The sequence below is a fragment of the Corapipo altera genome, unplaced genomic scaffold, assembly GCF_003945725.1.
Source record: "Corapipo altera isolate COAL_440 unplaced genomic scaffold, ASM394572v1 46, whole genome shotgun sequence".
Taxonomy (NCBI): Eukaryota; Metazoa; Chordata; class Aves; order Passeriformes; family Pipridae; genus Corapipo; species Corapipo altera.
The window spans coordinates 4,904,476-4,917,431 of NW_020884883.1; the positions used below are offsets into that span (position 1 = coordinate 4,904,476).

The 12,956-nt window shown below is 36.8% G+C and overlaps 1 protein-coding gene across 25 annotated transcripts in view; it reads right to left on the reverse strand.

The window, feature by feature from the left end:
- MYT1L (myelin transcription factor 1 like) overlaps positions 1 to 12,956 on the reverse strand; it is a 326,870-nt gene that overhangs the window by 65,752 nt on the left and 248,162 nt on the right. For 22 of the 25 annotated variants that reach the window (XM_027640988.1, XM_027640991.1, XM_027641006.1 and 19 more), the window contains 4 exons: positions 8,799 to 8,933; positions 6,138 to 6,228; positions 3,729 to 3,836; positions 371 to 582 (listed from right to left, as the gene is read on the reverse strand). The exons of 2 other annotated variants lie outside the window; for them this stretch is intronic. In XM_027640988.1, the coding sequence (XP_027496789.1) occupies positions 371 to 582; positions 3,729 to 3,836; positions 6,138 to 6,228; positions 8,799 to 8,933 (546 nt within the window). The remainder of the gene's footprint in view (positions 1 to 370; positions 583 to 3,728; positions 3,837 to 6,137; positions 6,229 to 8,798; positions 8,934 to 12,956) is intronic. One more of the 25 variants, XM_027641001.1, reaches the window with a different exon arrangement.

Here is a 12,956-nt window from a genome sequence, read left to right on the forward strand (position 1 = left end):
CAAGTATGTTATCTTTATGGGTTACCTGAACTACTGTACAGAGGCGAAAATCCTGATGTGACCCTTGAGACCAGGACTCCCAGACAGCAACATAAGGACTATCTCTATTACTTAGCTTTTATTGCCATCTCAATACATCCCAGGAGCTTAATAGCTGGAGATGTTCTTTTGCCAGTGCAACAATCCTGAAGCAAGCACCGTATCAAACAACACTTTTTCAAAAAGGCCTTTAAAATAACTTACACATGACAGCATTCCTCATAATACTGTATGAACATGAAAACATGTCTTATTTGTATGATGTTTACATATACAACAACATGATCAACTGCAAACTTGTCTCTCATGTATAAGAGTGTGCACCTCCTACCATCATATCCTTTGGGGGATATATCCCTGGATTGCACCTTGGGAGCTATGGCTCTCTTGCCATAGGCATGGTTGTCATAACTGTTATATTCAAACGAAGTCTTAGAGTATTTCTCTAGTTCCTTGGCCAAGTTGGAGCGGGGTGTGGTGGTGGGGACATTGTTTCTGTAGCCATACTGAGGGATCTCCAACTGCTTAACAAAGCACATGGGCCTAGAAATTAAAGATATGTACAGTTTGTTAGATGCAGTTCAGTTTACTATGTCTGTGCATAATTTATAGTTCAGATTAGAAAATCTTAGTTATTTCTTGTACTCAAGAGACAGCAATATATTATTGCATTTCCTTAGTTTGGTTATTTTCAGCAGACAAACAATATATATTTTCTTGAACAAAGCCTAAACAAAATTAATTCCAATATCACTAAATGTATCCTGCAGCTAAATATATTTTAAAATTCTGTTTTAAAATACTTCAGGGTTTCCCTTTCCCCATGTAATTGCATCACACAGAAAACATTTTTTCTTTTGGGAGGTGAATGAAAGAGGGGCAAGCAGACTGACAGAAGAAGTTTGGACAAATTCCTTTAAATGTCAACAAGAAAAAATAGAACTGGAAGCTCCACTTAATTAATGGGGTTTCCTCTGAATTTCTTTCAACTTTCAACAGAGTTGTATGATGTTTTCCTGTGTGCTTTCAAAAGGAACTAGTACTGTTTCATCCCTCAATATAAAAATCCATGTTCATCTTGAGAAATACACAGGAGAGTCTCACAAGCTCTGTTGACTCTGAGCTGCTGCCTTGCAGGTCCTGCTCACCCTTAAATGCAAGGTTCTGGTAGGAGATGCGATTCCTGATACACAGATGCACACCTCAAGGAAGGTCCTGAGAATGAATACAGAATAAAACTGCTTCAGTTTAATATCTCTTTCATTTAGGATGAGGGAGGGCAGTCAGGAAAAGCCCTGACTAATGTTATTCAACAGTTGGAGAAACTCATGAAATCTCAATGAAAGAATGCTGTAGTGAACTCAACTGACACGCTTCTTCTACATGTGGACACAGAAGTCATCAGCTCTCAAAGCAGTCAAATGAAGGTCAGATCCTGCAAACCCTATCTATATAAGAAAATATTATATGACTGGGTCATAGGAAGTAACTGCTACACAGTGCTGCGTGTCTACCTACTGCATTTAGCAGGAGGTGAAGATGATAAGCAGCACACCTGAGGTGCTTCTGCTGGAATCAAGCTTCACATAATCAAGTCTTTTTTATTTTTTTTCTTCTTTACTGCATTTATACCAATCATAGGATCATAAATTCAGTTGAGACCAGAAGTATCATCATGCTGACTGACAAAATGAAATGTGATAAATAGTAAGAAATAGGTTTTGAATATTATATCATGTTTTTTGTGAATGAATTCATTTTCATAGAATTTAGCCAGGATATTTATGTAAAGATCACCAAAGAAATCATATTAGTCATACTGCTCCCTTTGATTTATGTATGCTCATTCCTTTAGACCCTTCTTCCACACAAAATACAGTGGGCTTATTTATACAATGAGCTGATATGAATAATAGTTTGATCCTGTCTCAAGATAATCTACATTTAGCTAAAAGATGTGCAATTCAGATCCTGTACAGTCAATGAAAATCCAAAATTTCAGTGGAACAGAAGTCCTATGACTGTGATTTCTTTTTAAGTAAGAACTTTCAAATGCACATGGGATGGAAACTGGGATGAAGACAAATATTCAAGAGTAAATCTTAAAACATCTCTGTCTGCCCATCAATTGCCTGCATGCAAATATTATAAATAGCTGCCAAGTTCTTCATCTTAAATACTTCAATGAATTCAAGGTAAAAGGGAAGCAGGAGACAAGATGAAAAGCATTATTTGAGTTGCCTATAAAACCTAAAACACAAGGCAGCTCACAAGCAAAGTTAAGATTGCAGAATAACTTCCTAAGCAGCTTACCACCAAACAGGATGCTGCTTTTGAGCAGCTGTCTTCTTTCTATGGCAACTGACTTCAGTGGCTTCCCTGTAATGAGCTGTGGTAAAAGCCACTGCATTTTTGATCTGTCTTTTTCCATCAAGTGAGAAACTGTTTTATTCCCTCAAAGAGTGGTGTTTTTTTTTTTTTAATTAATGGGATTTGAAGAATGCTTCTCTAAGAAACCTGTCTGGGATGTTGAATGCTGAGTTGTACAAAACTGAATTAGGGGCAGTTAAGATAAAGCCCACCAAAAACAATCTGAGGGAGGAAAGCAAAGTCAACAGGAATGACAAAAGTCTTCTGTAGAACTGCAATTCTATGGAACCACTAGTTTTTGAAAGATCATCAAGATCAGATGAACTTTTAAGATAATATTAAAAGAATGATGTTGATAATACAGTAGAAAAAAATCTTTTTAAACAGCCCTATCAGTTTTGAAATCTAGAAGACAGCTAAATACTATGAAATCTATGGGCTAAATGGGAAATTTTGGGAACGAAAGCTGCAGCACTTCCTCCACGCTCTTTGAGGCAGCTGGGAGGGATGTACCTATAGTAGCCCACAGTTATTGCAGTATCCATGGAGAAATTCTGCAGCTCTTGGGGCATCATCAGCATAAGGCTGGTAGAATCACGCAGAAGTTTAGTTCCTTTACGTGTATCCTTCACACTTCAGCTCCTCAGAAATAATGTTTTTTTCTACCCACATATCTCAAAAGAGGAGACAATGCAGAATCACATATGGATGAAGAAAAGGAGTGTAATCATATAAAAATGGTTCAAAGTCCTTCCCATATGAAAATTTAGGACAATTTTTCTCTCCTTTTGTCCTTCCTGGCAGAGAGCGGGGAACAGAGACAAAGAGCTAAGCCTGACATTATGTTGGAATCTAAGCTATACCTGACATTTTTCCAAGTGTCCTGCCAAAAGGTGTACTCCCAGTTTGGTAATGCACATAGGGCTTCTGGTTTAATTTAAACTGATATTTACTAGTAAAAGCCTGCTGAAAAAACCAAGACTTACCGGTAAATATTAGTTTATTCCCAAAAGATACCAACTTTTTTCACATTGTTCTTAGACTTTGCACTCCAGCAGTCATCTTTACACCAAACAATGCCTAAGACAAAAATGAGCTTTTCAGCTTTACATGTATTTGCCAGAATAATTACCAACCCTCCCCCATGAAAATTGAGTGGGAAAAATACACTGTGAGAATTGGATCCAGAAGCCCTAATTCTAACTCTTCTTTAAAGGAGATATATATGTATATACAACGTATATAAATATAAATTCTCAGATTAGGTGAATGTGTGATGAATTCTGCATAATAATAAGTATTATAGTGATTTCTAATACCTTAAAACCCGATCTGATGCCTGGTTTGATTTTGACACATCACAGTTCTGATGCTTCTCTTGAGCTTTAGCCAGTTTCTCTGCTGCAGCAATAGGACATCCAGAGAGGCTGCAATTACAGAAAGGAAATTTAATTGTCTTGTCCTGCATAGTTTCACATCATAGCACTGATCCAATTACTCCTTCTCCTCCTTAGCCAGCATCAGGAAGAATCTGAAGGAAAAGGGTTTCCAAAAGCATTTTGGTCATGTGTATTTTCTCTAGAATAGACTTCCTTTCTTCTGCTTTCAAATTTGCATGGTAGATCTTACATCTGCTCTTCTGCTCTGACTGTACACGGGTAGATTATTCATCCATGTCAGGCAGTGAACGTACCAGTAGGAGAGGAGGATATAAAATGGAATCTACTGTGCAGCTCTGCTAGCAGACTTGTGACCTTCATGCACCTACAAATGTTGCCAATGAAATGGCTCCTGAAGATGACTAAATGACACCACCATATAGGCCAAATCTTGTGCTGCTTCACAATTCATTCAGTTACACTAATGCCATCTTTTTGCTAGATATATAAGTGAGTGCAAAATTTAGCCCTGGGTCTCTAAATCTACAGTCAACTATGTTTTACTTGGTGTTTGTTCATGAATTTCAGCCACTGAAGTATGCTTTCTAAGAGTAGATGATGTAACACGAAAAGCACTTCTGCACTGGAAATTCAATTAATTTGCAAATGCTAAACTATTCTTGAAGTGGCAATAGAAGCCTGATTCTTGTGGAAAAGATTTAGAACAGGAAAAAATAAATATATTGATGCCAGCAGATGGTGCTCTTAGTGAAGCCGTAAACCTTGTGACCTGACAATGGAGGGAGTCCTTTCTTTGCCATAGTCTATTGCATGCTTATGTGACCGCAGCTCTCTGTGCTCTCCACAGGAAAATAAATTAAAATAAAAGGCAAATCAGTGCATTCCCAGATGTTCCCTTCTTTACAGGAAATAAGTGGAAAAAAAAATAAAGAAGAAAAAAAGTGAAGTAGAGAAAAATGCCCCAAAAGCTGCAGAAAGAGGTGAGCACAGACTGCAGACTGCTCCCCCCAGCCTGCCTTCACTGCCCTAGTCCTGCAGAAGGCTGAGGGGGCTCTGCGTGTTTTGGAGTCATGCCAGAGGGCAGCTGCGCTCCACTGACACGCTCTTCCTCAGACATCTCAAATATTGTAGTAGATATTCAACCAGAAGTGAATGCTGCTTCAAGCAGCAGTAATTCCCATAGAGTCTTCTCAGAGGTTTTTGCTGCATCTACTGGCAGCATCACTACAGAGAAGAAAGAGGTACCCGAGCTTATTGCAGAAAGGCTGGTACCCACAAGAGTCTTCTGGGAGACATGCAGCTAATACGAGGAGCTGTAGTAACCCAGAGTTTGATAAAGTGAATGTCCAGTACCTGTGTAGTCCCTAGTCCCTTACGTCTTCATGCCACAATTAACAGTAAAAAAGAATTTGATAACAGGAACCTTGCATAGTTCCTTCTACCCTCTTACCCACATTTCCTGGATTTTTTTACATTGTAAAGAAATAGGCAAGATTTTATTATTGTTCTGTGAGAAAATTATGCCATGAGAAGAATTATAGTAACATTTTGATAATTGTCTAATTTGTTTGACAAAATTTAATAGGCACAAGCATCCTTTCACTAAGAATATAATACTAATCTTAAGAAACTATAGGAAAGTTGGTTTTTTTCCTCGATCTCTTTTTTTTTCAGCTAGAATACTTACTTCTAATAATTCTGGCTTCTCATTACATTTGCCTGGTGTTTCGTAAACAGACAAAATTCTCAATCAGTTTTACCTGATTAAGGACTTTAGGGTTGAGACTGTGGTCAGTAAGAAAGCTAACACTTGTAATGTATGTATACTTAAAATGCCGTTTCTCATATATTACAAAAAAAAACCATTTTAGAATTAGAGTGGATTTTTTCATGCACTGTAAAATAATCCCTGAAGAGAGTGAAGTGTGAGAATAAGAACTATGCCCTACTCCTGATGACATTGACAGACTCTTCCTTCTCCCTGCAACACACCCAGGAGGAGTCATACCATTTGTTTTGTACCACTGCTGTTCAGCAAATATCAAAACAAAAAGAAAAAAAAATCCACTCAAAAAGCTAAGGATGCCTATAATGTCTTCTGTGGATCAATTCACCCATATTATAGCAAATGCACACTCGTCCTTCTCAGAAAATACATGAATAAATGTTACTCTTTAAAATGGATAAAGCACGCGAAGCACCATCTGTCAATCTTCAGAACAAAACAACGACACACACACTCACTCCCCCCGCCAATGGACTGCTAGAAGGGCTGCAGTTCAGAGGCACTGTTGCCTCCAGATTGGTGTCCAGCGATGGCATCCTTACCTTCGGTGGGAATTCCTGTTGCTATTTACGTGGCCCCGGCCTGTGCAGCCTGGTGTAGGACACTTAAGAACATTTTCATGCATGGCAAGAACTTGACAAGGAGAGTAAGAGAAAACAGCAGAGTATGAAAACAAGAAAAAAAAATCAAATCCCAGTATATATGAAACCATTTTAAAACAAAGCAGGATTCATTAACAACCAGCATTCCTCAAAATACACGTGACACACATAGCCAATAAAGCCTGATGAGGGAAGTAAGTATTGTGACCCTATGCTTATTAACACAGGGCAACAGTGAAAGTTATGGAAGTTACAGAACCTATAAACAAACACATCTCTGGTGCAGCAGTGAAGCAGAAGACGCCCAACATCTTCTTTGAACAAAACTACTGAGCAAAGATCAACTCAACAGTAAAGGGTGAGCTAGTAACTGTACAATACAAAATTAAAGACTAGAAAAATTCTTTCAGGAAATGTATGTGTTCATAATACATAGCTTTATAAACACAGTATCAAACTCAAGAGCTGAAAATCTGCTCTCAAGTTATACTGCTAGAACACTGAATTATTTGAAACACACGTCAGTACAACCCTGAACAGAATTTAACCCTAACTATAAGGCAGCCAATTGAGCTGGGGGCCAGTTCTGCCCACTTCCACATAGATATATCGCTCATATCTATATGATGAGCAGAATGGTTCCTTTACTTTTTTGCTTGTATTTTCTACAAATGTGAAAATTGTAATGGGTAGTTTTTGGTTTTGGGTTTTTTTTTTATACTAAGAACCAAAAAATAAGCACTTAAAAATTGAGGGATGGCAGAAAAAAAATGTGAAAAAGAAATAAGTGGTACAAGCTTAAGCAAGTAAACTGATTTACATCTGCATCCACTGCAAGCTGGATGGAAAACTTACTCCAAGTCTCCTCAGAGCAGTCTCCTCCAAGACTTACTCCAAGTCTCCTCCTCTAAATCATAAAGCTCATGCTATGAAGTGCCAAATTATCAAGAACTTTTTGGGAACACTGAAGAGTTTTTTATGACATGAGACATATCTGAATTCATGTCTTGAAGCTGGATGACAGTACATCACTCGATGGAAAAAGGCCATCCAGCCCTTGCAAAGTTCTGGTTTTCTCACACAAGAAGTTAGTCTGGAAGCCTGTATTTAGTTCTCACTCGAAAAAAATCTAATAAAATCAGTAGACACCTTGACTGAGTTAAGAACTGAATAAAAGCTGTTCAGAGACTTGAGAATTAAACCATATCTACTCATTAAAAGATAACCATCATCATCATCATCATCACCCCAGCATTAGTGTCCTAAAATGTGTAATAGATTCAAAAGTTTTACTCTGAAATTTCTACCATTCAAAGCTGTTCTTGAAACATGCTTCACAAGGCCAACATCACAGGAAAAAAAAAGATGAGCTCACCTTTTTCATTTTAGTAGGTACAAGAGCATGCAAACAGTTTAAAGCTATATTCTTCTTTGATTTACAAAGTCTTCTAAAGAGTTTTCTATTTACCATTTGTAAAACTGATAGAACTTTGAGCAACCAAATAAATATTTGTGTTTCAGAAAATTATGGGGTCTTGGAAAGCAGATAAATTACTCTATTTGTCATACTGTATTCAGAGACCAACCAAACTACAGCAGAGTTTCCTAAAGCACTTCCTCATCCCTCTACTTCTGGAAGAAGCCACTGTACCATGAAAGAGGAGACTTGCTACATCTGCCACTCTTGCAGTCCTAATCTACCTCTGGTTTTCTGTCCATCAGAATCTACTCTACTTTGGAAACTGGGGACCATTTTAGTCCTGACTGTCTTTATAACATTTCCTTAAGGCTGTTGGAAATTCAGTGAGATTAAGACTATAAGTGCTGATGGACAGTGAGGATTCTAGGTCCATATGTTTCAATGGAATAACTCCATTTTAAAACTGGTGTGAAAGAGAACTGATCTTAGTTAGACACTTTCCTGATGTAAACCAGCATAGAGTAATTAGCTTCAACAATTGCTGATTGCTGATTCCACCAGCCAAGGAGGTGATTTCCAGAAACAGAGCCCTCTGCCTTCAGGATAATGTCCCTGAGCTCATATGGGTGAACACCCTATGCAAAGAATTTTCTGCCATGGCAGGAAGCTCCACCCATGTGAATGACAGGGGATGTTTGCTCAAAATCCTGAGTTCTGTACCTAAGTAAACAGCCAAATTACTATTTTTAATATGCAGTAGTTTAATATAAATTATGTTTCAGACACAACAGTAACAAAGGAAAGGGGTTGCAAGTTTTCCAGGAACAATTATTCCTGCACAAGACAATAAGGACAGTTGATGTGACATTAGCACGCAGAAGTAAAAGCAGTGCACATCTTTGGGAAACCTTTTTCTCTGTTGACTGAATACGTCGATTTAAAAATAACCTAGAATTCTTAAAATCAAAGAATACAGCTTTAAAAGTTGTTCTTTTAGTGTAAAGTTAGTAGAGAATGGAAATGATGGAATAAAGAAAAAAGTATAACACAGAACAGTTGACTAAGTTGAGACAAACCATATTGAAAAATGAAATTAATTTTTTAAATAAAAGGTTTAAAAAGCATGCTAGAAAAGTTTTTGTAGTTTTATCCCCACTTTCCATGAAAGAATGTGAACTTACTTTCTGGAGGGACCCTATCTTTGTGTGGGCATCCTGACAAACTGCGGTGATGGGGGTAAAGCCCCGTTACATGGCCAGTTCCATCACACCCAGGGGTAGGACATTTGCTCTCTTTCTTTTCTGTTCTTGAGGGATCTATAATTTACAACAAATGTGTCAAGTGAATGAGGCTTTTCACATTTCTGTAAGAAGGTTCATTTAATCACGTCATTTACTCGTTGGTAAATGTTATAATGAAAACTGCAAGGAAAAAAACCCCTCTACTTCTTATCACAGTTCTGTCACTTTTAACCTGTTATCTTCTTTTCAGACTTCAGGCTCCTATGATCACAGCAATATCCATTCACAGTGATTGAAAAATGACCTTTTTATAGCAAAGCCATACCATGTCAGTCAATGTTCTGCTGGTAAGCATTAGCTCAAGGGTGTAAGGTCATTTGGAAACTGTTTAGTTGGAGTTTCCCTTCTTTACATTCTTATTTGCCTCATGTATTAAGGTCTGCAAATGTACTGTCATAACACTTCAATGTCGTGAGAGTAGCAAACCCAACTCTTCAGCATAACAATTCCACGATTCAGCACACATAAATCCCTTTTCCAAGGCTCAATGAGGAAACAATTCTTGTTTTCTTTAATTTCCTCATGAAGTGGTAAAATTAGGTAAAATTTCCTTTTTCTTCAATAAATTATGGTGGAGTAAACATTGAAGACAGAATTACTGGAAGTATCATTTGCTGTGTAATCTGGGCTATTACAAACATTCAAATGCGACATCTGAATATTCATATGCTAAAAAGGTTAATGATCTTTTAGAATGTTGTTGGATCTTCTGACTACAAATCAATGAAAAGTTTAACTAGACATTTTTTCAACAAAATAAAGTTTTCTGCCAATAATGTAGTGGAATGCTGGTGAGATTAATCCTGAACTAGAATGTTCTCGAATAACTTCATCAGTTTATTTCCTTTAACAGAACATCTGTAAAATAACAACCCTACCCTTCCAGCCAACCACGATACAAATTATATGTTATCTTCTTGACCACAGTTGCCACATTTTGGAGATGATTGCTGATTTTCACATTAGTATTAAAGGAATAAAATTCAGGATCCTCAAACTGCTACTATTCTGGCTTAAGATCAACCAACATCATTTTTAGTCCATCCTTCTTTTCAATACCCAATGTAAGCTGTCCTCATTTAATTATTTTATGTTGCTCTTTTCTGTTTCAGTATTTATGCTTTCATCTCCAGAAAATAAGATTTTGCTACTTGTTATCCAGTAAGCCTTTCTTATGTTAAATTCCATCCCAGTTTCAACAAACAGAACCCTCAGTATCATCAGTGGGAATTTCAGTACTTGCAGAACATCACATACAACCCATTCTTTTCATCATGAATCAATACAATCCAGAGTTCACATTCTGTTGTGGACTTATCTTTCCCTGATTTCCCTCTGGTAGCTTTTATACATACTTTTACTTTTCAAGTTCTTCCAAAACACCTTCATTTTAGAGAAATTCTTTAGCTCATTGTAATGACCCTTCATGTCTTAAATCCATTCTTAAATTTTAATGCGATACTTAAATCTTGTCTTTTGCAAAGGGAATCCCTAATTATCAAAATTTTATTTCACTTAACTAGCATGTTGACTGTAGAACACACTTCTTTGTTTCATGCTTTTTAATGACAAATGCACATACGAATCTATCTCCAATGTGCTATACAATTATCACAACACTTCTGAAAACACCATAATCTTATATCTCAGGAAACTGAAGCAAAGAGATTGAGAAGTTACACCCAAGGCCACAGAAGGAGCAAATGTCAGAGAAGGGATTTGAATTCCTGCCAGATAGGCCTGTGCTGAGACCACTAGAACAGCAAGCCCACAGCTACATACATACACAACTCTAAGCAACTCATCAAGTACTTTGGGATGTGTAAAAGTATTAGATAAGTGAACAGGTAATGTAAATGAAATATAAATTATGTAAATATAACAATATTCAAGGACTGCAAAAATGTAGATGATTAATAGACCATAATGGCTTTTTAGAGACTTTAGACTAGAGAAACTTTAGCTACTCCACATTGTCAGAACCAATGAAGGTATTGTAATTTAGAGCAGCTGAGGATCTGGACACTTACATCCTACAGTGTGAAGCAAATACTCCTCTGTATTCAAGTCTACGCTACAAAGTTATAGCATATATCAGATCCTTAAGAGCCTTTATGGTCTAATGAGTCAGAAAAGATGCTGTATACTACTCTTAATGATTTCAAAACTTGCATAAAATTGCACTTGCACAATTTCCCATTGCTTTTAATGGAAGACATTTGAGTAAACTTTTCACAACTTTATACAAAACACTGGATACTGTTTTGTAAATCCTCTTCTGCTATTTGGGAGAAATATTGCAGTTATTTAACTCTGTAACCTTTCCTCACTCCTTGACACAATGGAAGTATTCCCTGAGTGAAGGTTGCCAGAGGACTTTAAAAGGTTTAAAAATTCATAAATTTCAAAAGAAAGTCTGTTTAGAAAGCTTTAAATGGCAGGGGGGAAATGGTTAGTGGTCCCTTAACAGTTGTTTCAGTGATCTTTGAAAGCAGAACTCCCGAAGCCAAGAGGTAGTTCTCACTGCAAACCTGTGTACCCAAAAAGTTTCCACTTAACCATATCATACATTTCTGTAGGTATTTCTTCCAGGAGTATTTGGAAGATAATGTGTGAGTGGAGAACAAAGCATTTGTCTTACTTAAAGCTTCCTCTCTCAAAAACTACCAGAATGTTTCCTTGCTTTTTTAAAGTAAGGGAATATTTTTTTCTTCCTTTATTAAAAAGGTGAAGAATGATCCACTTCACAAAGTTTCCTTGTCCAAACTCCTACAGTATTTAGTCCCTGGTTGAGGTTTGGACCTGTTATCAATTCAGCCTGCAGCTCTCAAGGAATAAGATGGTTCAAAGAAGCTCTAGAACTTACTAAAATGGGAAGTCCATACACTTTTTTAACGTCAGAAAGTATATAGACTTTTTGGAGACAGCAGGTCTATATGCATACATGTTTTCAGGCGTATATAGACTAGAAGGGCTGGACACTACCAGTTAAAAAGGTCTTCAAAAATTAATAGTGGTTTGCCACATTTTCTGTGGTTTTATTAGAAACAAAGGGAAATACATCTATAAAAGGTCATATGTGAACAACATTTAGTACAACATCCACATGGCTATGCAGTAATACACTAACTAAATAAAGTTGCCTTCCCCAAATAACCGAAGTTACTACAGCATACACTGGATCATATATTTGTGGTTAGAACAAAAAAATACTTCACTCAAATACATTGCAGCAGTGTTTGACATTAGAAATTTACATGCTTTTCTAAATGACTGATTATTACTGTTCTTTAAGGCTTTTAAAAAATGATCAAAACCTTTCTTGGATCAAGATGTTGTCTGCCTACATGAATGTCACAAGCAGATCACTTTTTAAAAAACAGGGATTTATAAGAAGGAGAAAAATGTCCACCATCTCAATTATAGAAAAGAAACCAAATATTTTTACAACAAATATAAGATGAACCCAGTCCCTGCTTAGCATCTCCCAAGAAATACCATGTCCTTAACTTCCACTAAAGTCAATGGGAATCAGGGGTGTTCAATGAATCTCAGGAGGTATTGAACACTTAATACAACACAGTCCTACGTGTACAGATGTAGACACATTAAAGAGAGGTGTCATAATATAAATACATCATCACCATGATAATCCTGCAAATTAAAATGCATTCTAAAGGTAACCTTTAGTCTGTTTTTTTTTCCTTTTTTTTTTCTTTTTGTATTGAATTATGGTCAAGGTAGCACCTTAACTGTTTCCACAATGGAATGAAACCAGTGAAGTGGAATGCACATAAGAAAGAAATTGCTATTGATCTCAGCCCAGGCCACACCATGCCTTGCATAGCAAATGGTTTCCATTACCTTACTATCTTAAGATAATTAATGTGCAGTCACTGCCCCTATCTTATGTTATCGGTCATTTTGATACTGTTCAATTTCTATCAGGCAATTCTACATTTTAGATGGGAGAGGCTTCATCAATAACTGTCATTTGATGATAATTTTATAAGTCATGATGCCACCTACCCAATCCAA